This window comes from Macrotis lagotis, chromosome 1, assembly GCF_037893015.1.
Source record: "Macrotis lagotis isolate mMagLag1 chromosome 1, bilby.v1.9.chrom.fasta, whole genome shotgun sequence".
Taxonomy (NCBI): Eukaryota; Metazoa; Chordata; class Mammalia; order Peramelemorphia; family Peramelidae; genus Macrotis; species Macrotis lagotis.
In genome coordinates, this window is record NC_133658.1 from 103,029,378 (window position 1) to 103,056,016 (window position 26,639).

Here is a 26,639-nt window from a genome sequence, read left to right on the forward strand (position 1 = left end):
ATAAATTGGAGAGTATCTTAAGTAGGATTGAGCTCAAGGTTTTCCTGACTCTAAGACCAATCATCAATCTCCTCCACTGCCTAGTTGCCCAAGAAGAACCATACAATTTTCAAATTTCCACTTCATTCCCCCAAAACATTTTAATTTAAAAATGAATACATGCCATGCCATCTGCAGGGAGAATGGTAGCAATATGCTTAACTAGCAAAATTAAAAAAATAGGATGTGATATCTCCAAAAAAACTGAAGTATTTCAAGGAATCCAGTAAAATTTGAACAATACAATGAACATTTATTTAGAGGAGAAAAATCTTATTTAAGAAAAGAAAATCTAATGCAGAGAAAATATTTAAGTATAATTTTCTTTGCTGATATAAAAACTAGGAATAACAATTGACATAATGTAGATAAAAGCCCTTTGTAAACCTAATAAAAGCATTATAGAGGGTGTTCCATGTGGGTAGAGTGCTTGCCTTGAAATCAGGAAGACCTGAGTTCAAATCGGACCTTGAACACTTACTATCTGTTGACCTTGGGAAATGGATGCCTCATATCCAAGGCCATCTCCAATCATCGTGATTCATATCTGGTCTTTGGACCCAGATGGCTCTGGAGGAGAAAGTGAGACTAGTGGTTTAGCACAGCACCCCTCACTCAAATCCAATTCATTGTCATGGCATCACCTCCATGAAGTTGTGATCTTCTTTGAGAACAAAGGACAAACATCATCCAAGAATTAGCCATTAACTGGTGCAAATACATGAACTAGAAGTTAATTTTTCCCCAAGGATATTAGCTGAGATTTCTTTGATATATAATTTGTTGAAGTACAAAGTCAGTATCCTCCTCAAGATAACTTGACCCTTAAAAGGCGATTGTTAACTCTGATAGAGATTAAGCCTTGATCCTCCTTAGGACAAATTCAGACTAAAATGAGGGGACAGAAGGTCAAATCAACATGCATTTATTAAGAGCACCTTTAACTAATTGAGGCTAAATTGTATTCTAAATGGTTCTAGATCCCTATGGAAACCAAGCATGCACTTGGAAGCATCTTTCTGTGGAAAAAATGAAGATGTCTGAATAAAAAGTCGGGGTGTCTGAAAAAAAGACTTTGACCTTGGAAGGAATATAAAAAAAACCAGGATGAACTATTGTAAAAATGAGAGATATTGTTGGTAGTTATGAGTGGGTGTCTGCACACATTTTTCCCGTGCCTATGGAAGGTGGTTTTTGCTTGTGAAAGATCTGAGAAAACAAAGCCCATTTGGTATGGATATGACAGAGGTAAATGGAAACCTCTGGGAAAGCTTCTTTGTTAATGAGAGCTCTGCAGAAAGCTCATGAAGTGTTTTATGAGAACCAAAACAAACACAATATAAATGAAGGGGAGGAGTAAGTAATCAAAGGTAGTTACAATTCCTGGCCTCCACTTGGACTGCTGGGTCCTTAATATTTGCATTCTAACCTCCTTTCTCACTCCCCTTTCCCTGGTTGGAAATCTCCAAGTTCTTTTTTAGAACCCCAGACATGTCCTTATTAACTCTATTGATGACCAGATGCTTTGGAAGTCAAGACAAAAAAAAGATTAGACAGAGATCACTTTGGATTCCAGAAAATGATTTATGACAAATATTATGACATAATATTTCTGCTCTGTTTTCTGGAACAAATTGAAATAATATACAAAACCAGAAAGGGTACCTGCCTATTCATATGTTTTTCTTTTCTGGCAAATGTACAGATAGGTTGTAGCCAGTTATGAAACCAAAACATTGGATTTTTCCCTCCTTTCCACCACCCATCAAGATTTCATTAGAGGCATGCTTTCAGAGATATTTAATACAATTGTATGAGGTTTTCTCACCATCCACCTCTAGCGATTGGAAATGAATGGCAATAGAAATAACATAAATGAGTTCAGCCCTCTCCAGCTACTAAATCATTTGGGGAAAATAGCAATTGCTGTTTGAGTCCCAATGATTATTGTCAAACTCTTCCAAACTGGGAGGGGAAAGATTAAAGGGTGTCTCAGCCTTTATTAAATGCAATTCCTTTAATGTTCAGGCATGTGAAATTTAGGATAGAGAAAAGTCCTGCTGAGGCTGATTGCCTAAGACAGTGAGAAAAGACCATTATTCCAAATATCTTAGGATGCAGCAGTAGGTAAAAACACACATCAATTTTATGCTTAGATTTTGATGCAGTTTCAGGCCTAGATGAATAACAAGATAGAATGATAAGAAGGTGAATTTAGAATGGGAAGCCATTATATAGGAAACTAATGATGCAGTTGATAGAGCATTGATCATGAAGTCAGGAAGACCTGAGCTCAAATCCAGCCTCACTAATTGAGTGACTGTGAGTAAATCATTTTACCTCTGCTTGCCTCAGTTTCCTCATCGGTAAAATTGGGATAATAACTGAACCTACCCCTCAGGATTGTTGTGAGGATCAAATAAAGTAAAATTGTAAAGCTCTTGGCACAACAATAAAAAGTGCTATATAAATGTTAACTATTTTATTATTGTTATTATGATATAGGCTAGAAAGGGAAAAGATTGAAAGAAAAATGCACTGTTTTCAACATTTCAGCATCCAAAAATCACTTGACTTTCTTCTCTCTACAGGAGCAATCTCTACTTATTCTCTAAGTCATGGTAGAGTTGTACCAACAGAGCAAGGCTTAAGATATTTTAGTATTAATAATGAAAAATGGTGGCTCTTTTTTATCCCTTCCCTCTGCCATTAATATGTTTCTTAACAGAAAAGGTTAGCATGAAACCAGATAGCTAAGATTTAAAGTGCTATTCACTTTAAATTTTGTCTCCAAAATCACCCATCTGGTATTAATTAAAAAAAAAACCCAAACCTTTGACTTCTTATGGAATTAACTGAGCTTATCATGTAGGTGGTAGCACCAGAGGACAGCAGTCCACTCCCCAAATTCCATTTAAGTCCTTGTTTCCAATTAGCTTAAAGCTAGCATGTTTTGTTAATCTTTTCTATTCTCCTCTCTAAAAACTCTTTGTACTCTGTTCCCATTTTAATTTGCTAACTCTCTTATCACAGTTTTGTATGAGCTCTAACTGCAATGAGTGTCATTTCAAATCATCACTCCACCAAACCCTTTTCCCCTGTGATGGACAGTGTATTGTGAAAACACCTCTATTTGGAGAGTCTCCATTAAGCCATGCCAGTAAGCACTCCAAGGCACAGTCCCTGTTAGCATGTCTTCAATGGGCCATTGTTTCCAAGGGCTTCATTTTGTCCAAAAGTGAGTTTCAGTCACTGATCCAGCTGTTTGGGAGGCACAGGTGCAAGAGAGATGTCATCTACTCTTTTCATTCTGTTCTCCAAAGAGGACAGGAAAGAGAACATAATACAGCTGTTTGAGAAGATGAAACAATGCTTCCTCAATATAGAATTTAATCTGCCTTTCTGAAACAAGTATTGAGATTATGACAATAATGATGGCCAACACTGATTTTTAAATCCCAGTGTGTGATTCTCATTGTTTATAAGGGGCAGCATGGAGTATTGGACTTATAGTCAAATCCTGGGGTTCAAGTACTGCCTCTGTGTGACCTTGGGCAAGGCAATTGAACTCTCAGTGTCTGGGGCATGATTACTAAGACCATTGATGGTCAGCACTGGTACCTCCCCAAAGTGGCTATAATACCTCCCTCAAAGGATTTTTTGATGAACAAATAAGATGATATATAGAAAGTCTTATATAACAGCTATTATTGTTATTAAAACCAGGAGTATGATGAGCAATGTGGAATGTTTTGCTTCACTGTACCTGTTTATAAACAGGAGTTTTGTTTTTCTTGCTTTCTCAATGGGAGGGCATAGGAATTGGAGGGGAAGGAGATAATATGTCCCCCAAAATAAGATGAACTTGAATTAAAAAAGAAATAAAGTTATGAGTTTATACTAGAAAACTGCAAAGGCCTTTTTGCAATTCTCAGTCTAAATACAACAACAAAGCAATGATACATAAGTGAAAAAATAAAAACTTCTGATTTACACTGTACTGGAAAAAAATCCCTTATTTTGGCTTCTAATTTCCAAAGATATCTTATTGAACCAGAAGACTTCAAGACCTAGCAGTACTAAGGAGTACATAATAAAAAATTATTTACAGGGGGCAGCTAGGTGGTGCAGTAGATAGAGCACTAGCCCTGGAGTCAGGAGAACCCTAGTTCAAATCCTGCCTCAGACATTTAATAATTTCCTAGCTGTGTGACTTGGGCAAGTCACCTAACCCGATTATCTTAAAGGAAAAAAAAAGAAACTTTTTTTTAAAAAAGATTATTTACTTTGCTCTACATATTATATATTATATATATATATATATATATATATATATATATATATATATATACAATGTCTTTGTGCTATGAATAGGTTTCCTAAGAGGATATAAATTGAGATTTTTGTCATTTAAGTCTAGTTTCTGTTGAGTGTCAATTTTCATGCAAATATATGTAGTAGTATTAGTTGTAGTTGTAGTAGTAATAGTAATCATTCCTATTTGTTAAAAAAAAAATTTTGTCTAGCAAAGTATAATTACCACTACCACCACCTCTTGTGTTCCAGGAACTACTCAGCATTAAGAATTAATCTGTAGGATGTGGCTGCCAATGCAAAGTTTTATTTCCTGGTACCAGAGGAAGCCTGGGGTTCAGTGGTAGCCATTCTGGGGAAATAAATGTCTGTTATTTTTTTGAGTAAATGTGTGTGTATGTGAATTCATTAGCCCATTGTTATGTAATTAAGAAATACTATAACTATATTAGAATTTTAACTGTGTTAGCTATGTTTTGTTTCCTTAAAATCCAGAATTAGAAGATAGTCATACTGCTAGTATATCTCTATCTATCTCTATCTCTATCTGAGATAGAGATAGAGATAGAGATAGAGAGAGATAGAGATAGAGATAGAGAGATAGAGATAGAGATAGAGATAGAGATAGAGATAGAGATAGAGATAGAGATAGAGATAGAGATATATAAAAGCCAGAATTTTGAACCTCCACTCCAGCTTTGAGTAGAGTCTTGAGCAGGGATACTTAATCCTGGAGCCCATGTACTTGTTTTTGTACTTTGATAATAGTATTTCAATATAATTAGTTTCCTTTAAAGTCCTATATATTTTAGTATATGTATTTAAAACTATTAATTAAAAAGGGATTCATTAGCTCATTAGTCTCCATGAAACACACACACACACACACACACACACACACACACAGCACATATTCACAATACAATTAAGAACTTCTGGTCTAAAATGTTTGGAATATGGGTGAAAATCTCCTATTTATTCTAGTAATGACAAAATAAACATAAAGGATTAAATATACACCCTGAACATTTAAGAATCTTCTTAGTATGGTTTGTTAAAAGATAGTCTACTGTCTTAGTTTGTTTTGTAACAAAAGATAATCTAGGGGGTGGCTAAGTGGTGCAGTGGATAGAGCACTAGCCCTGGAGTCAGGAGTACCTGAGTTCAAATCTGGCTTCAGACACCTAATAATTACCTAGCTGTGTGGCCTTGGGCAAGTCACTTGACCCCATTTGCCTTGCAAAAAAACTAAAAACAAAAACAAAAAAAGACAATCTAGTACCTTTTTGCTTTTGAAAAGTAATTGCAAAAGAACTGAAAATTGAAGAAGTATCCATCAGCTGGGGGGGAGGGGAACTACTGAATAAACAATGGACTACTGAAAGAAAGTATGAAGAAGTCAAGTTCAGAGAGACTTGGGAAGACTCATATGAACTGATGTGAGTAGAACCAGACAAATTTATATAAGAAGAACAATACTGTAAGGACAAAAATCTTGGAAAGTCTTAAGAACTCTGATCAATGCAATGACCAACCAGGATTCCAGAGGAATCATGCATGAGGAAGCATGCCACTCATCTCCTAATAGAAATATGATAAACTCAGAGTGTAGATGGAAATATATATACTTTTGGACATATTCAATGTTGAAATTTGTTTTGCTTGGCTACACACACACACAAACACACACTATACACACACACACATATACATATACATTTGTATTCATGCATGTATGTATTTTTATAAGGGATGGGAGAGGAGGGGAAGGAATGATGGAAAGTAGATTTGCATTATTTGAAAAAATAAAATTAAAAAAGAAAAGTAAATGAAGTGGAAATAATGAAATGTGAAATGTACATAAGGCTTTACACTCCATTGAGTAGGCTATTCTCAATGGCTTTGTAAAAGAGAAGCAGACTATCTAGGACACCAAAATAGTAGGCTTCCAGTAATAAATTTGTGTTTACTTCAATAGTCATACTGTTTCTTAACATTTCCTCCTGGGCTATTGGGATGTAATCAATCCCTCAGGTCTTCAAAATTTGCCTGTAACATTTCCCTACTGATTTAAAATATGATTTCAAAAATATTTTAACTTTATTTTCAAGAGATCTTCAGATGGCAAACTTTCTTAACACTTTATTATAAGTAACTTTAATAATTCTGACCTTGCCCCCACAATCTACCTCAAGACCTCTTTGAAATGTTAATCTGTCAGAAAATATTTATCTGTCCAAAGAGTTCAATTTTAAAGAAACATTACTTTATATTTCTGATTGTAGGAAAACTCAGGAAAACCCTTATCTGTCCTCAGAAATAGTTTTCCAAATTCCAATTTTCCACCTATTTTCATGCATGATATCACACATGGAAAAAATGCTAGATTTGTAGTCTGGGTTCAAATCTCAGCTTTTCCAACCTACTACCCATGGAACATCAAGGCACTTTACCTTACTAGTCCTCAGTTTCTTCATCTGTAAAATGGGAGGCAATAATACTGCCTATCTTCCTGGGTTGTTGTGAAAATCAAATGAGTTAACATGCCTAAAGTGTTTTGCAAATCTTAAAGCTATATGTAAATGATATAGTTACCCTTATCATATTGCAATTTTCCCCCTATCATGATTTTGATATTTCACAGATTAAAACAAGAAATTAAATGGGAATTTTGGGGGGGTTTTGTGGAAACTTCAGACTATATATGAAGGCCAGCAAATTAAACAGAAGTTCAGAAATTCATAGAAATGCATAAAATATATGTATAGTATTGCATAATATCAACCCAAATTTAACAATACAGTATATCTCCATTAAAGAAAAAAGAAAAAAAATCAGACTTCTCTTGGACAAAGGGAGGACTAAAAAGATTTTACATGGGTTTTCCAGGTGGTGGGGTCTCTAACCTCTCCCCACATGTATGTATATACATATACAGACAGTACATCTTTATTTATAGAAACAGAATGATAAAGGTGAAAAACATTGCGTTGAATAGAATCTAATCGCTGATACTAGCTGCATGACCCTAAGGAACTCACTCAAGGCATCAGTTTCATTTTCTTTACAATAAGGATATAGTAGCATCTCCATCTCAGATTATTGTGAGAATCAAATGAAATACTGTATGTATATTTGAAATATCTGCTGCTACTTTTTGTGGCAGTGAAGTCAGGAATACCCTCTAAGGGTTGTGACTAAGACACAACATATTTAATTTCACAATTAGATGTAAAGTTAAAAAAAATACTTTGTCTGGAGAAAATATAGACTAAATTTTTATTATGTAAATATCCAACATGAAATTTCTTTTTAAATCAGGTTTTGATAAGATTTGAAGGGTAAGCCATGATACTACCTGAAGGTATAAGTTGAAAGAAAAAGCTGGAGTCTCCAAAGATAAATTTCTTTTGCTTGCACCCCCTACTGTCTACTTTTAAGTCACCTCTCTCCTTAAATGAACATAGATTTGTAGCAGGAAGTTGTTGTAGAGATAATGTAATCCAAGTATTCTTAACCCTCTTTGTATTATGGACTCCTTTGTCAATCTGGTAAAAGTTATGGAATCCTTTTTAGAATAATGTTTTTAACATTCATAAAATAAAGTACACAGTATTTCAGAGAAACCAATTACACTGGAATACTATTATCAAAATATTTTTAAAAATAAAAGTTCATGGACCCCAGTTTAAGAACTCCTGATCTAGTCCAAGCCCCTCAATTTTACATGTAAGGAAACTGAGACTCAAGGAGACTAAATCTGGAATTACAAAATCTGACAGCTGCTTCATGCAAAGGTCATGTTGCTCCTTCCACAATACTGCAATGGAGCTTTATAAATCTTGGCAGTGGTGTAGTCCATGCCTGTAACCCTTGCTCTTAAGGAGACAGGTTAGTGAATTGTTTGAACTTGGGAATTCTGAGCTGCAATGAGCTAAAAGAGAGTCCAGTTACCCATTTGGTGAACTCTGAAATCAAGGGGCCATTAGGATGCAAATGGAGTGGTTCAAACCATTGTACCAATCAGTAGTGGATTGTGTCTTTGAGTAGCCATGGTGCTATCAGTCTTGGCAAAATAGAAAGACTTAGTCTCCCTATCAAACACAGAAACAAAAAACTCAGAACTATAAAATCTGGAACTTTGTGACTGATCTTTGACATCTTGGTACAAAGTGACTAAACCCTCTTAACATCTGCAAACTCTAATCATTCTGATTTCACAAAGGAAGGGAGATTAAACAGGTAGTGATGATCATACTGAAGACCTGCTATTCTTTTCTGCTGCTAAAGATGGTCTTGCCGATTCTATTCAGCATTATTATCATTTCATTATTACCTTAGAAAAGGTAATAAAATCTCTCATGATGGAGTTAGGGTAACAACTGTCAGCTATTGTTTCTCCTGGAAAAGTCAGGGATAGATGCCTATGATAGCTGGGCTAGAGAAGGGAAGGGAGGGGAGGAGAGGCAGGAGGAAGCAACCAAGCAGTCACTCATCATATTTGAAATATGAAGTATAAAAAGCAAAGCATTTTGCATTTTCCCTTGTCAAAAGTGTCACATATGTCTTCCTTTTCTTTCTCCCTCATTCCTTTTTCTTAAAAGTCATTTATTTACACACCCTATAAAGAGTAAGAAATATAAAGACCTAGGCAGTTCTCTGGTTATGGATTCTGTTGTGGACTCAGAGGCCACACTCAGGAGCAGTCTTTGCTGAGACAAATCAAAAGACATAAGAAGGGAACTAAGAGATATTAAAAATCAAGCCATTTCTCAAGGCCTTTTAGTTGGGGGAGGTTTTTTTTGTACATCTAATTTTAATTGAGGGGTGGCATACTTCCCTCCTGCAACCAAAAAAAGCTTTGCCATAGGTCCCTCAGAACAATCACATACTGATTCAGCATGGCAGAGATTGGGGAAATTTGCATCTCTGTTTTATGCTTGAATTTCAGGTGCTAATCACATTCTGATCATGTTCTCTTATTTGAGATTTAAATATAATGGAATAATCTCTATAGTGGATGGAAAGATATATGGGATATTTTTCCTTTTGTATTTATATTGCAAGTGCTTGTTACAGTGTTTGGCATATATCAGAAACTTAATCGATGCTTTTTCATTCATCCATTCATTCATCAACTGAAGTTGACATTATTAGCAGTGTAACACTCTGAGCAAGAAAAATATTTTTTAAAATCATTTTAACATTTGGTAAATTATACAATTACAACCCCACCCCACATACTGGTATTTTTTTCAATGTCCAATATATTGTTGATGCTTAATAGATTCTGGCTAATGTTAACTTTTCTAGGAAGATTAAATTCACAATTAATTTGAAAAACTAAAAATTTGACTCTATATTTTGATATATGAAATATGTATAATTATTGAATCTGACCAGATGCTTACCATTTTAAGGACTAATTCCATATTGATAACATCCAATATAGAACTTTAATTCCATGATAAGGGAGAGTTGAAATAGGACTGTTTTAAGAATTACTTCTTGTGTGGACAAAAAGCAATTTGGGTTGGGTAGGTGAACAATTTTAAAAACAAATTCTTAATTCATGCATATCAGATCATAGAATAGTGTTTTGATTTTATATTTTATTAATTCTGAATCTCTTCAGTTTGTTCTACATTGCCAAGTTGAACATCCTTACAATAAGTTCCCTAATCTACAGAGTATTTGAAATGCAAAATTATACCCTCATCTGGTAAACAGCATACCACTTTCCTTGCTGCCTTCTGATTCTTAATACTGTTATATGCTTGCCAATGGAATAATTCTAGTCAAAACTTATTACAAAGTTCTCATTACCACCATATGTTTTCCCACATTAAGCATTCCAAAGGTTAGCCTACAGAATACAAGATAAAGTCTGTTTTACAGGCAACTGTTCTCTTCAAGCATTATTTAGACCTTAAACCCAGGAGAGAGGGACTTTATCTATTTTTATATTCTGTGGAGTATCTGAACACATTACCAGAACTAGGGATGTGTGAAATAATAATCGTATGTCTATTAAAAATGTCCATCAAAAATGTATGTTGCAAAAATGAATTTGTTAATTAAAAAGAAATAAATTATTTTTTCTTTTGTTCCAAGCTTTCTCCAGCAATGCAACTGAGACTGTGATCCTATTAATAATAGTCTCTGATCTGTGACAGTGGAGCTTTGATAATGGGGCTGATGTAGGACACTCTATGGTTTATGCATGAATTAAAATGAATATTAGTAATTCCTGAGAGGTCAGTCCAAAAATGGTCTTATTGTAGATGCAGGGGTTCTTAACTTGGAGTTCTTTTTATGAATATTTTTATATTCATATTTTAATATTATTTATTTTCTCTGTGGTCCTATATATTTTACTTTATACATTTAAAGCCATCACCAGATTGCCGCAGACATTCATGCACAAAACTGTTCAGAACTCTTCTTGTGTAGCTTCAAATTGCTGGAAGCCTTGACTTAATATGTATTCAAAAGACTATGTATTGCAATACTATCCAGAGATAGGGCCTTTGCTTAGAAAACCGCCCTGAATACCCTTATTTTTTTTTAAACTCCTATAACCTTTACTTTGCTTCAGTGGTACATAACTTTGACCCTTCCCATTTTATCCTCTATTACCATACTATCTTCATAAACCAGAACTCTAAAAAGTTCTCACTGTTTACAGTCTTTTCTTCTTCCTCTCTCTCTGCCTGATTCCTATTAAACATGGTCTTTGTTTTCACAGCAATTTTCAATATACTTCTTAACACAGATAAGCGCTAACGCCTAATCTTGCTCCAAGTCTATTCAATGGAAATGGTATGTAGAGATTTTGGCATCTCTGGGAAAACAACTCCAGTTCAGGCTAAAGTTTCCTATCTCTATGTGAACTATAGTCTGGAGAAAGAAACCAGGAAAAATATAGCTATTTGCAAAAGTTGTTTGGATATTAAGTCCTGGCATATTTAAAAAATCATTAATCTTAATTTATGATCCCATCTTCCTCAGCAGTTTCCTGGCCACCAGCTCCAAAGCACACCAACTCCAGTCTTGTCATGATTCCCATCTTTTCCCCATAGGAACTTTGGACTCCTCTTCTAGAACCTTTTCAGACTGTGATAGGTAAGCTTTCATTTCTTGCTTGAAAGCAAGCTTCCATCTCATTTCCCAATCTCTAGCTCCAGGCCATAATACTTGCCCCACCCCCAACAGCAACCCCACCATCCCATTTTCTAGTTCCTTATGTGCTGTGTTCTCCCATGAGAATGCATGCTCCTTAAGGGCAAGTATTGTCTTCCTTGCTTTTATTTATCCCTATAGTTAACATTGTACCTGGAATATAATAAAAGCTTTATCTGGCTATCAATTGTTGCTGTTAATCCATATTGTAAGTGGACCAATGGTATTGTCTAACTATCAATTAATAAATCTTGAAAAATAGAAGAAGAAAAAAACATTGAAACAGCTCAGATGCTTAATATCTGGGTGACTTTGAGGGGGTGGTCTAGATGAACTCTAAGGTTCCTTCCAGCTCTAGGTCTATGGTGCTAGGAAAAGATGCCTGAGGTAGGCTGTCAAGTTTGTGTGTTAAAAAGGTGAGTGCTCACCTCTCTAGGAAACTTTCAGAATGCATACATATACATATACATACACACACACACACACACACACACATATACATACATATACACACACAAATATATACACACATATACAATATGCATATTATATCTATGTACAAACACATATAGGCATATATATTAGTACATATAAGCATGTGTGAAAATCTCTTTTTAGGCATTTTGGGGTTTATTTCTCTCTGTTTTGCCAACTAGATTACAAATTTCTTAAAGGAAGGAGCTATGTCTTAACATTTTTATCATATCTAGTATATCTAACAGTGCTTTTTATACATAGTAGGTACTCAATAAATACTTATTTTGCTGTCCATCACACAGTCCTAATACACATGCAAATGTATTAATACATAATAAAATCATACTACCATACTAGGGATACAGGATGCCCCAAGAAAAGGAAATTAGCTACTGCCATTTTGGTTGCTATCACATGAGTTGGGTGGTGAACTGGAGTGTACCCATAGGTTCTTGCTTGTATTCTGGAGAACTGCATTACTACACATTTCAGTTTAATTTTTGACATAGGGAGGAGAGAGAAAGAGGATATAAGTGAAAGTTGGGGGTTTGGAACAAACTGCCAACTTATTATTTGCCAAGGAGTAAATCCAGGCTAAATGGTATTAAGAAACTGGTTGGAGTTGCTCCAAAATGTGTGAACATAACAGTTTTCAAATTGTCACTCTTATATAGGTAGTGAAGGAGTTAGTAAAAATTGTCTTCATTAGGGGAAAAAAAAACATGCTGTATCTGGAGTAAGTGAATTTAGGCTTAAATCTAATCCTCTATGTACTTAGACTTTTAGATACCAATTTACCTTTTAGGGACTCGGTTTTCTTAACTCTAAAATGAGGGGGTGATTAGATGAATTCTAAGGTCTCTTCCAGCTCTAAACCTTAATTTTTCACATTCTAGTCAATCAAAATTTTGTTTGCTTAAAAAAAAGTACTTTCTCCAAAGCAGTACTCATTTGTCCATATTTAAAAGCATAATGAAATGCCATTATTTCTCTTAAACTAGTACTAGTTTTAGAACACATAAACATCAACAACAATGTACCTTTATTTTAAAGTAAGCATTGAAATCTAATTTTTCACTGTAGGGTATTTACAGTTCATTCCACAGAATGATATATTAAGCTATCTTTATAAAGACCCTAGAGCTCTAAACCCTATGATATCTATGTAAATAGGGTAAAACAGAATTAACTATAAATGTTGAAAGCATTTTAAAGATGGTTAGAATTTATCAAATACATGTATATTTTTAAAATAATAATTATTAAATAATTAAAATTATTTTGGCTAATGTGACCATGTTTAACATTTATTACTTTTTTTAAATTAGAAAAAAGTAACTTTTATACCCTGAGAAACTATTTCATTTTTAAATGCTTTGTATAAAGATAAATATTTCCCTTGAACTTTTTTTTATTTTATGTTTTTTGCAAGGCAAATGGGGTTAAGTGGCTTGCCCAAGGCCATACAGCTAGGTAATTATTAAGTATCTGAGACAGGATTTGAACTCAGGTACTGCTGACTCCAAGGCTCATGCTTTATCCACTGGGCCACCTAGCCACCCCTCCCTTGAACTTTCTAAATAAACCATGATCTATTGTTTATAATAGCATCAGAGGCTCTGATACATATATACATACATACATACATATGTCTGTGTGTGTGTGTAAAGCAGCAACAACAATGGATACGTTCAAATACAAATTTCTTACATATTCATTAATTGGATAGCTTATCAGAACATTCCACAAAGGAAAAAAAACTAATAATTTTGGAAGAGTTCTCAAGGTTAAAATGTTATCTCTCCCTCATGAAATAATATATTTGTATTCTTAGTTCTTAGCATTGATTTGAAATAGTAAATGCTTAATAATGCTTCTTTCCTTCATTCACATCATCTCATCTTTTCAACTCAAGAGCACAAAATCTGAAGGTGCTAGGAACATTAGAGTTTATTTAAAGTAAGCCATTCATTTTCCAGACCAGGAAACTGAGGGGCAGGAAGGAGAAGTGACCTGAAGTCACAACTTCAGTCAATAGTTAATTATTTTACTAGCAGTATTCTTTATTAAGATTGATGATGAGTGCTAGTAATTCTACCTATGGAAGATACCATTCAGTTTTTACAATCAGTGACACTGACACAGATACAAAGACAAAATCCCATTAAAAAAGAAATCTTTCCATTAATTCCCACTATCACTTCTTAATAAGGCAGCTATAGTATCTCCAGATTAAGAACAAAAGTTTCTAAATTCTTTTGTCTTCCCCCCTCTTTCCTCAGGGTTTCATAAAGACAGAAAGAGCAGCTATAGATACTGATGATTAAATAAGAACACCAAGTCATTCATAAACAAAAAGGCTTCCCCAAATGTGTAGCCATGACTACAATTTACTACCATGCTGAAGAATGAGTTCTTAGAAGAGAGATCCATGAATACTGCAAATGTCAAGGACAAAATCTGGTTGTTGCTTGTTAAAGAATTGTTGAAAGTTCTAATACAAGTAGTTTGTAATAGAATGTTGGAAATGCTCCTGCCTATGGAATCCATCTTATCCAATATTCTCATTTTATAGTTGAGACAGAAGAAGTTTAATGATTTGCTGGAGGTCACAATGATAGAGGTGACTTGCATAGGTCCATACAACCAGTGCATATCAGAAGCAGAACTTTAGGACCTTCCTCTATCAACTGGGCTACATGTCTCTCATGTTCATATTCATATGAATTCATGGCTGTAAAGGAATCTTTTGAAAAGTTAAAAGCTGGAGATGAACACACAACAAATGAAAAATACAATGAAACAAAATCATTATTATCATTATTTCATTATTAACCTAGTTATTCCTAATTGTCCAGTCTTCTTTTTGTTTATTTGTTTTTTTCAGGACAATGGAGTTAAGTGACTTGATCAAGGTCAAACAGCTAGGTAAGCATTAAATATCTGAGGTCTTTCTCAGGTCTTTCTGACTCCAGGGACAGTGCTCTATCCCCTGTGCCACCTAGCTTCCCCTTGTCCAGTTTTCTTGCACCTTACTCCCTGACATGTTTTCTTAGAACCAGTGACACCATGATCCAGTCTGTTCCATGAATGAGAAACTCCATCTCTGGGCATTTTCTCTAGCTGCCCCAGACATCTGAAATGCTATCCCTCTTTTGCTGTGACTTCTGACCTCCCTGGCTATCTGTAAGTCCCAACTAAAATACTGCCTTCTATGGAAACCTTCCCCACTTCTTCCTAAATTTTGTTACTAATAATAATAATACTGTAGATTCTTTTCTTTCTATAGAGATGGGAAAAAATTTTTTTTTTAAAAAGTAGGTTTTTGCATGAAGATTTGGTGCAAGATTTTAAACCTCCCACCCATAGAAACTGTAAACCTTAGGGAAGCCTGGCAACTAGAGAATAATTATATGGGTTGTTCTCAGAAGCTCCCAGATAAACTTGATGATATTATGAGGAAGTAAACCTTTATTTGGGACTTCAATTGCTTGACCTCTCCTTATGCATTTATACCTCAGTGTGAATGAGAGAGAGAGGGCAGATAGGTGGCACAGTGTTTGGTAGGAAGACCTGAATTCAAATCCAGCCTTAGACACTTTACTAGCTGTGTGAGCCTGAGTAAGTTACTTAACCCTGTTTGTCTCAGTCTTCTCACCTGTAAAATCACACCAGTATTTTTGCCAAGAAAACTCCAAACAAAGTCACAAAGAGTCAGATATGACTGATCAACTGCAGTGAGTATGAGACTGAGATCTACCTTCTCCACAGATTAATCAAGGGACATGACTAAGGAACCAACCCTTCCAATAGTCTCATATGCCCTTATCATCTTCAAGAACCAATTCAAGCCTCCATGATTACACCTCTACCCTGCCAATTTGGCCTGGAAAGGAAATAAATTTAGGGTTACTCCACAAGATACTCCCTAAGGGTTGTACAACTATAAAGTATCAGATGTGAAATTCAAATCCAGGCCTTCCTGATGTCAAGCTCCTCTCTAAATTCAGTGGCCCATGTTGCTTCTACATTGAACTATATCTAAAGCAAATTATGAACAAACCATTTCTGTCTGCAAGTCAATAAATATTTATTAAGAGCCTCCAGTATGCCTAGATTTTTCTTCTCTCCTCTGATACTACCACCACTGCATACAGATCCTCATCACCTTATAACTGAATTATTCTAATACCCTGCTGATGGGTGTTCCTCCCTCAAGTCTCATATCTCTAATCTCTCCTCCATTCCACCACTGAAGGGACTTTCCTAAAGATCAGGTTTAATTACATCACTCACCCCCTTACTCAATAAACTCCCATTGACTTCTTATTGCCTCCAAGATTCAATACAAAACACTTCATGATCTTCCCTTTGATCTTCTTACATGTACTCCTTGATCTAAGGATACTGGTCTTTTGGTTGTTCCACAAATAAGACTCTTATCTCTCTGGCCAATTTCTCTAGCTATTCCAGATCAGGAGAATACTTTTCCCCTTCTGCGGTGACCACAGACTTCTCTGGCTTTCTTTAAATCCCAACAAAAATTCTACCTTTCATAGGAACCATTCTTCAATCCCTCTAAATTCTGGGGCCTTTCTGTTAATTATTTCCTAATTATTCTGCACATACCATGTTTTGTATATTTTGATTCTCATGTTGTCTTTAGAATTATACTGAAAGTTCCTTGAGGGCAGGGACTATTTTTTTTTGTCTCTTTTTTGTTTCCCCAACAAGTAAGTAGGTACTTAATCTTAATTAAATTGATTAATAAATTGATTAACTAGTCCTTTGCTAAGGTGATTAAAAAAAGAAGTGAACTTGATCTCAAGAAATTCACCTTCCAATGGGGGAGACAATAAGCAAGCCAATATGTACAAACAATCTATATAAAAAACAAACAGGAAATAATAGAAGGAAGGCACTGGAATTAAAAATTAATCGAAACCATTTGATTTCAAATTGTAAACTAGGTGGTGCAATGGTTAGAATGACAAACCCTGAGTCAGGAAGACATCTACTCAAATTTCTATCTGTGTGTGATGCTGAGTCAATCATTTACGTCTGCCTCAGTTTCCTCCTCTAGGAAATGCAGATAATAACCTTTCCAGTGTTATGTGAATTAAATAAATTAATATTTGTAAAGTTTAGCACAGTACCTGGAATATAGAAAGCCCTACATAAATAAATATTAACTATTAATAACCATAAATAAAACATATAAAGAAGCACACTCAAAGAAATTTTTATTTTGATGGGCATTTAGTCTTTAAAAATATTTTCTTTAGAAAAAAAATCAACATTGGAGACTTAAATAAATATTTCAAAATTAAATATACTCAATAAAATATAGAAGGTTATTGAACTTTTTCACTTTTTTCACATTATAAATTTCAGTGTAGGTAAAGATAGGAATAATCCCTGAGATTTGCATTTTGCTTCAAAATTGATCATCATTCATAAAATATATATATATATATATACACACATACACACACATATATGTATGTTTAATGTTAAATAGGAGGCTGAGATAGTTCTATAAAGAGGATATTTTAATGAATGTGCTTTCATATTCTCTGTTTTAGTGTAAATATAAATACATTCCTCCCCTACTGCATGCCCTGCAGCATGGCTGAACAAACTTCATCTCATCAATTTAGAATGAATCCAATTTAATTCTGCTTGACCAAAAATCTGTTTCCATTGTTCTAAAACACGCAATCACCCCAAGCTACATTTCTATTGCAGTTTAAGTGGTTCAGTGTTATCACTGAGGAAAATACATTTTGATTGAGAAAACAGGATGCTTTTTGAAAAATAAAAGGCCATTATTTGTGCCTCACTTAGGAGGCTATTTCTAACAGATGGCAAATATAGCTACTACAAAGAGCATTCTTTAAATGAACCTTTAGAAGTGGTAGGTCATGACAGTTTTGTTCTTATTAATACTCTATCTAAACTCCAACTCATACTTAAGTATCCAAATCACAGTTTTACTAAATACACAATTCTAAATCCTATGTCTTTAACCAATTAAGATATAATAAATACATTATTTTAATAAGTGATTAACTTTTTTTACCAGTTTTTTCCTTTCTTTTATGAACATTTGGCTCCTATTTCCATAAATTACAGGCAAATCATCACAATGAAGACTTCTTAGAGGAGCATACAATTAGAGCTGAAATTTTCTTTAGAGATCATATACTCTAACCCTATCATTTTATAAAAGAAACCTGAAGCCTATAGCCACATTTTAAAAAAAATCATTTGGAGAGATACAAAACTCAAAAATCTCAAGAACTGTAGGTATGAAGAAGGCTTGTTCTGACCAGATTTAAAAATATATTGTTAAATAGAAGTCATTAAAAAAACTATTTGATAGTAGTTCAATAAATCCAAGAATATAAATTAGTAAGAAAAGGAATCTCTACTTAACAAATACTAGATTTTTTTTAACCTGAAAAGCAGTTTTATAGTATATGATTAGATCAACATCTTATACCTGATGACAAAATACACTCTAAATTGATAATAGAGGTATTAATGTAATCACATAATATTTTAAAATATTGGAGAAAATTTATAACTAAAAAAGACTAGAAAACAGAATAGTGTTGGCTATATAAAACTTGCAGAAACCTTTGCAACAAAATCAGTATAATTAGAATAAGAGAAATTTAATTGGGAAAAAATCTTTCTGTTAAATATTTCTAATAAAGTTCTGATATCTGAGTTAAAAAGAGAACAAAATATAATTAATAGGAAGAGCCATTACTCAATAAGTAATTAGTCAAATAATATGGACAATGAGTTTTCAAAAGAAGAAAAGTAAATTGTCAGTGATCATATAAAAATGCTCTATATCACTAAGAAAAAAAAGAACTTTGTGGTTTCACCTCAAGTTTCCAAATTGGCAAATATAAAATAAAAACTGGAAATAGTCAAAGTTGGAGGGATTATGAGAAGAAAGGCACAGTAACAAATTTTTGATGGAACTGAATTAGTCCCACAGTTGTAGAAAACATCTTGTATGGATACTGAAAAAATGATTATCCTTGGATTTAGTGACCCCCACTAGTGGGTATATATCCTAGGCTGATCAAAGATAGATTAACAAGTCCATTTTGTATTTCTAAGTGTGTACAAAATTTTCAAAGTACTTTTTTTGTGGTATTAAAATAGAAACAATTGATACTCATTGCCTGGAGAACCATGAGAACTTGAACTATTTTGAGTGCAGAGACTTTTTTGCCTTTATTTACATAGACTAGTATGTGAATATGTGTGTATGTGTCTATTTAATGAAGTTTAGTGACTTAGTGACTGATATATAAATGGAAGGAAGGAAGAAAACAAATATTTTTAAAGTAATTATTATTTGCCAAGTCCTGTACTAAGAAATGGGATATTATTGCACTAAGAGAAATGATTAATATGAGAAATTTAGAAAAATGTGAAAACTCTTGATTAAATCGAGGGATCAAATTGAGGAAAGGTAGGAGAATAATATACATAATGACTACAAAAATATAAAGGAAAACAACATTACAAAGCAATAGTGAACTGCTATCACCAGTTCCATCCTCTCCTCCACTCCATACCTCAAAATCTGTCATCATCCTTCAATTACTGATATAACTTCCTTTGCTCCAATCTCTAATGTAAATATTCTCCTTATCATCCTTCTGAAGTGAACCTCCTCCTTATCATGGCTATCTCCTCCAATTCTCTTCTTGATCCCATCCTTTCCTTTCCCTTCAGGTCATTCTCTTTCTTCCTCTTATCTTGAACCATTCCTTATTTACCATATCCTTTCTCATTGCCTTACAAACAGATCCAGGTCTCCTTTCTCTTTGAAAAAGGAATTACTCATTTTTCCCATTCCCTCAAGCTATCATCATCTATCTCTATTTCCTCTCTAAGGTAAATTTCTAGAAATGGTTGTCCAGAAACATCACCTGTTTGGCCTCAGATTTCCTCACCTACCATTCTTTAGTCTCTTACCATTATGTCCCAACACTTGAATAGAACTATTGTCTCCAAACTAAACAAATTTTCTTAAATGCTAAAAGAAAAGCCTTTTTCTCAGTCTGAGACCATAGAGTGTAAATTTAGAAATGGAATGGACCTTAGAAATGATCAAACCATTCATTGTACAAATGAGGAAACTGAGGCCCATTCTGATTAAGTGATTTATCAAATGTCACAGGAATAATAATCAGCACAACTGTAATTTAAATGCATGACTTCTGACTTTAACTTAAGGGGTCTTTCCATTGCAGGACTCTCCTCTTGATCTTCTTGATCTCTCTGCATCTTCTGATGCTATTCACTACTCTCTCTCTCTACATATTATCTCCTCCTTTGGCTTCTTTGACATTATTTTCTTCTGGTTTTCTTTCTACCTGTCAAATACTCCTGTTTCCTTTGCTTGAATATCATCCATCTCTCACCCCATCTCTCACCCCACAACAGCATATCCTGGCAAGGCTCTGACCTGGAGGTTTTTCACTTTTGTCACTCTACATTTTCTCCTATACTAATCTTATCAGATCTCATGAGTTCAATTATTTCTCTATGTGGGTAACTCCTAAATAGCTCTATTATTTCCTCCTTTGTCTCTTGAATATCAGTCCCATGTTATCCAATTCCTTCCTTCCTTTCCCTCCCTTTTCCCACCTTTTCTCCTTATTTATCATTTTCCTTTCCTTCCTTCCCTTTTCTCTTTTGTTTCTTTCTTCATTTCTTCTTTCCTTTCCTTCTCTCCTTTTTATTTTCTTCCCTTCACAAAGAAACTAAACATTTTCAGAAGCAGATATTTCTATTTATTCATAAATTAAGGATCTGGCCAAATTAGAATTCTTTCTGATCTTCACATGGCATTGCACCTAATGTTTCCATAATTTTGCATAGGCTGTCCCCCATGTTCTTAAGACTTTCTCTTTCACTTCTAGAAATATCCACTTGTAAAAATGTTTACTTTCCTTGTGAAGGGAAGAGAAAAAAAAGGAGAGAATGAAAGAAGAAATGAATGAAGAAACAAAAAAGGGGAGGGAAGGAAGGGAAGAAAGGTAAAAGGGAAGTAAGTAGTGAGGGAGGGAAAGGAAGAAAGGAATTTGATATCATTTGTCTGGTATTCAAGAGAGAAATGAGAGAATGATAGACCTATTTAGGAGTTATCCACATTGATAATTGAACCCATGGGATTTGATAAGGGAAGGGAGAAAAGAAGAAGGGAAGGAAGGTAGAAGAAGGAAGTAAGGAAGGAGGGAAAGAAGGTAGGATACTGAGGGAAATAGAAATCAAGTGACTTGCCCAGAGTCACAATGTTAGTAAGTGTGTGAGGCTGGATTTGAACTTAAGTCTTACTGACTCTTTTATAAACAAACAACTTGAGGACAGGAAGGCCTTTGTTTTTGTCTATTTGTAAGGAGTGCACAGCACAGTGTCTTATACATAGAAATTATTTAATAAATGTGTGCTGAATAAATTTAATCAGAAGCCTGATTAATGCAATTATTAATCTTCAGACTCCAGGGGTTTGCTGATATAAGGGCACCTTTTTTTTTCTTTCTTGCTAGAGGGGAAGCAGACCATGGGGGCAAAGGTGGCACAAATACATATGGTTGCTGTATTGACTGGTTTTGTTTGATCATTTTTCTTTATTACTAAGGAGGCCTTGGAATTGGGAGGGGCAGAGACAAAGGATGATTGTGAAGTAAAAAATATAAAGTCATCAAAAAAAACTTTTATAAAACTAATAAAAACCTTAAAAGAAAAAAAGAAAGTAACTGAGGCTTAGATAGATAAAAAAACAACTTTCTTAATGCTACACACATAATTAGAAAAACTGAAAAGCAAACCCAAGTCCTTTGAGTCCATATTCGTTCTTTTTTTAATTATATAATTCAATCATTATGAATTACTTTAAAGCAATTACATATCTGCAGAAAGAATATACTTATTTGAATTGTTTGTTGTTAGTGCTTTGAATTTTTTTGATATTTTGAATATTTCTTTTTTAATGAACCCACTAATCTTTCGTTTAATTCAATACTCCTACAAATGGACCAAGTAATCTCTAATTGATTAGATCATTTACTTCTAAAAACTTCTTTTGTCTTTAAACATATGCTAGCTTATAATAAAATGGACTCCTTTCATTAACAATTAATATTCAGTTGACTGTTTTTCCTTCTGAATTAATTTTATGAAATAAAACTTCCTTCTACATTGTAGGTACAAGTTTTAATATCAAACAGCAGTCTTCTACATTTTCCTAGATATCATAACATTGTGGCATTTATTTATCTTTTGTAAAAGTAACATACAAAGGAATACAGTTTTTTTTATCTTTCTATTTCGTATATCGTAGTTAGCAAGGAATTCCAGCAATAAGAACTTTTTAGATTCTCATCCATCTCCTGTCCTCTGTATGCAAGCTTCCCCCACTTTATCCACCAAAACTTTATCCACCACTTTTTTTACCTTTCTAACTTTCTTGTCAGATGATCTCACCAGTGCTCATAGGATCATTTACCAAATCCATTCAAATAACACTTAAATTTATATACTCAGCCTCCTGTACTCCTGCTCCTTTTAAAAAATTTCAACTTATAGGAGCATCTGTCCTTCTATAAACTTCTTCATTTCTATTAAGGGCACTATTATATTTCCAATCTCCTAGACAGATAATCTTTAAGTTATCTTTGGCTTTACCACCTTCTGTCATCTTCCACATGAAATAAGTTGATAAATATTCTCAATTTTTTCCAACTACACATATCAACATTTTTCTGTTTTTTCACTCACATGTTCAACACTCTAGTTCAAATCTTTATCACTTTTCTTCTGAATTACTGCACTAACTTCTTAATTGATTTCTCTGCTTTTATCTTTTTCCTCTCTCCAAGTTGTCCTCTGTTCAGGTGCCAAAAAAATTATCTTCTTAAAGGATAGTTTTGAATATTAACCTCTCCCTATTGGTTTTTGGATAAAATAGATATGCTCTACATAATCTGGTTTCAACCTGTCTTCTCAGGCTTCTTTTATGTACTCTATGTTCTAACAAATTGACTTTCTTATATCCTAAATTCCACATTCTATATCCTGACTACATGTTTTTGGATAGGTAGCTTTCCTTCCATGGAAACTTCCTCATACATATTTTTTTTAGCATCTTTTAACTTCCTTTGAGGTACCATCTCAGGTACAACCTCCTACTTTGATATAGTAGGTGCTTACTCAATATTTGTTGAATTTAACTCTATCTTGAGATTATACACAAGATATCTACATTTTGCCTTTTGGCTTTTGGTATTGATTCTAATCCTTACACACCTCTTGCAGGATTTCCAACTTATGAATCATTTTGTATAAAGAAAATTGTTTGACAACTTCTTTAGGTTTCACTATGTGTGAAATTTACCTAAATAGATTTGTTTGATACTAACTGACCCTCAAAAATAAGCCCTATTGCGAAGTACTTAAAAGTCACAACCTTGATTGTATGAAATGATCTGATGCGTGAGTTTGACCAAAGTCACAAGCTCAACTTGATTTTGCTCAACTTAAACATTAGCTGTTTTAATATTATCCTCAACTCTGCAAATATAAAAATATGGAAGAAATCACAAACTGAAGGGAGGAAGTAGTTTGTTCAAAATGCTTTGCTGATGCAACAATCAACATTTAAGTATTAACATCATTAACATCAAGCCATTAATATGACAAGGCTAGCCATATTCAGGAAAAATAATGATAGAAAAAAAGCTAAAGAAAGCAGAGTCCTATTATGCAAGGTAGAGCTGTTGAGTCTTTTCAGTTGTGTCCAACTCTTCATGACTCCATTTGGGATTTTCTTGGTTAAGATACTAGAGTAGTTTGCCATTTCCTTTTCCAGCTCGTTTTACAGATGATGTAACTGAGGCAAACAAGGTTAAATAACTTGTTCAAGGTTCCACAGTTAAGTGTATGAGGCTCATGAGCATGAGTCTTCGTAATTCCAAGCCCCTTGTTCTATCCCATTGTGTCACAAAGTTGCCAGTATAGGAGTAGGAGATTTTATTTTAATTGCTTCCCCTTTTTTTGTATTCTCTCCTTTCCTGTCTTCCCTTATTACTTCAAGAAGTCTACCAACATTGTTGGGTTGGTGTGTTCTTAAAATCATTTAAGAAAAAAATCACCTTGTATGCAAACACATAAAAAAAAATACCTCCCCTTTGTTAATTCATCCAACTTCACTTATTTTTCTGAACCCCTTCTTTTTTCCTTACTTTTATCTAATTTCTCCTTTTCACTCCCATTAGACTTCTACCACTTCCTAAATTCCTTTCTATGTTGAAAATACACCTTAGATAAAGTTCAAACCTGATTAGGCCTTCTAGTCACCAACAAAAACCAACCTTAGGTATCGCCACTATTCTCAAGTCAAATCCAGGAGCATGCATTAACCATTTACTAGTCCCAGTTACTTGTAGAGTCCTGGGTATCCAAAAAAGGCAAAAGTTGATCTCTGTTCTCAAGTAACTTTTAGTCTTAACGGAGGAGTCAATATATCAACAATATGTACAAATAAGATACAGGATAAGTAGGAATAATCTCAAAGGGAAGGCACTAATGTGAAAGAGTAGAGAAAACACTCCTTGCACGTGAAATTTTATAGCTGAGAATTTCAGGAAGATTTTCTGTCTCTCCATACCTTTTCCAGATCTGAGATTTCCTTAGCAGAAGAAACTCTGGGTGGAAATTCTTATCAAGGGCAGATCAATAGTTGGCACTTTATTGATTTAGTGTCTAAAGCATTAGTGAGGGTTTTATAAAGTGAGGGTCTCACAGACAGTAAATGTCAATGCGGGACCTTAACCCCATTCTTCTTGACTCTAAGGCCAGTTCTTTATTTAATATACTATACTATACTATACTATACTGCTGCTATAGGTAGGTAGATGAGGTAGTGGATAAAGCAAGGGACATAAATCTGAATTCAAATCCTGGTTCAGATACTTAATAACTGTGTGACATTTCACCCTATTTGCCTCAGTTTTCTCATATGTAAAGTGAAATGGAGAAGGAAAAAATCAAACCACTCCAATATCTTTGCTAAGAAAACTCCAAATGAAGAGTCAGAAATTACTGAAGTATCAAAACAACTGCTTCTATCTAAAGAAAAACAAATACTTTAAATAGATAATATAATATTATTATAGTTTCCTAAGTTATTAGAGGGGCACTCATAATACACATGGATGGTTCTGTGAAGCAGCTTACATGGGCACATTGCTTTTAAATGTATGACCATTAAATCAACCAATCTCATTTGAGCTTAAGGCAAACAATCGCAAAGATAGGAGGTGGGTGAGTGAACCTATTCTAAAGTCAGGAATGCTTCTAAAGAGAACCAAGTTATAACCATAACAATGTCTCATTTACTAAAGAGATACCTCTAACACATAAATTTGGCATTAATTTACTTTCCATTTATTTGAAATTTATCTATAAAAAAATCCAAAAAGGAATCTTGAGAAATTTATCACAAATATTGCTAAATGCCTTTCCCTATTTTTATTTTTATTATTTTGTTTTTCTTTTCTATAATGTCCTTGCCCTCCAAATTGTACAATTCTCAAGTTTAGTTTAAATATGTTGGAAAAGGATAATGTTAGCCTTTTACAATGAGAGCTATCTGAAACCTAGTTCAAATTATGAGAGGCCCCATCTGAATCTTAGCAAAAACCAATAATTTATTTTTTAAAAACTGTCTCCTTTCTGGAGATACTCAATTATTTCATAGTTTTACTTGAGGAAAGAAAATATTTGTCAATCGGATATTTAAAATATTTAACACTTTGATGATAACACTTGATCAGATAAATAAGCATTTCTATGTCATTTCCAAAAAATCTGCCAGATCTTAAAAACTCAAAATTATTATTGTATGCTTAAGATCCTACCTTGAAGCTATTACCTAACTCCTACCACACAACTCTGCTCATGTGATCCATAAGCCTGAAACAAACTAGGTACAACAGAAGAAGCAAGGTGCCTGAAACAACTCAATATACCAAAACAAAAACAACCCCGCAAACTTGCAAAACCAACTTGGATAACAATGCATCTGAAACACATAAAAAGGAGGTACACTCACCTGGCTAATGGGTTCTTTTGTAGGCGGCTTTCCTCTTCTGGCTGTGCTGGTAGCCAGGGTGGTGGTAGTTTCCATAATGGATGTGGACATCTCAGACTGCATGGCTGTGGCTGTTGACTCAGTTGTCATAGAGGAAGGCACTTCACCAACCAGTCTCACATTTCCCACTATCGCGATGTTGGCATCGTTTTCGGCTGCCATATTCAGAACTTTCAAGCCATTGTAGTAAAGACCAGACAGCTGGCCCTGGAAGGGGTGGCCCTGCTCTTTCCCGCCAATTATAATGGTTGCTTGGCTATTGAAGATTGTGAGCTGACGCCCTGTAAAAATAACATTACATACATGCAAAAATGTTGATTGTGAACTCTACATTCTAAACAGGATGATAAAACAGATCTTTCATGGGGTGAATAATGAGAGCAATAAACTATAAGATAGGCATTTGACTCATAATTCATTGCTTTTTAATGAGGTGTCC

The 26,639-nt window shown here is 34.2% G+C and overlaps 1 protein-coding gene across 28 annotated transcripts in view; it reads right to left on the reverse strand.

Moving 5' to 3' along the window:
* The window catches only part of NRXN1 (neurexin 1), a 1,421,526-nt gene that overhangs the window by 158,778 nt on the left and 1,236,109 nt on the right, over window positions 1-26,639 (reverse strand). For all 28 annotated transcript variants that reach the window (XM_074205985.1, XM_074205975.1, XM_074205966.1 and 25 more), the window contains one exon: window positions 26,162-26,481. In XM_074205985.1, the coding sequence (XP_074062086.1) occupies window positions 26,162-26,481 (320 nt within the window). The remainder of the gene's footprint in view (window positions 1-26,161; window positions 26,482-26,639) is intronic.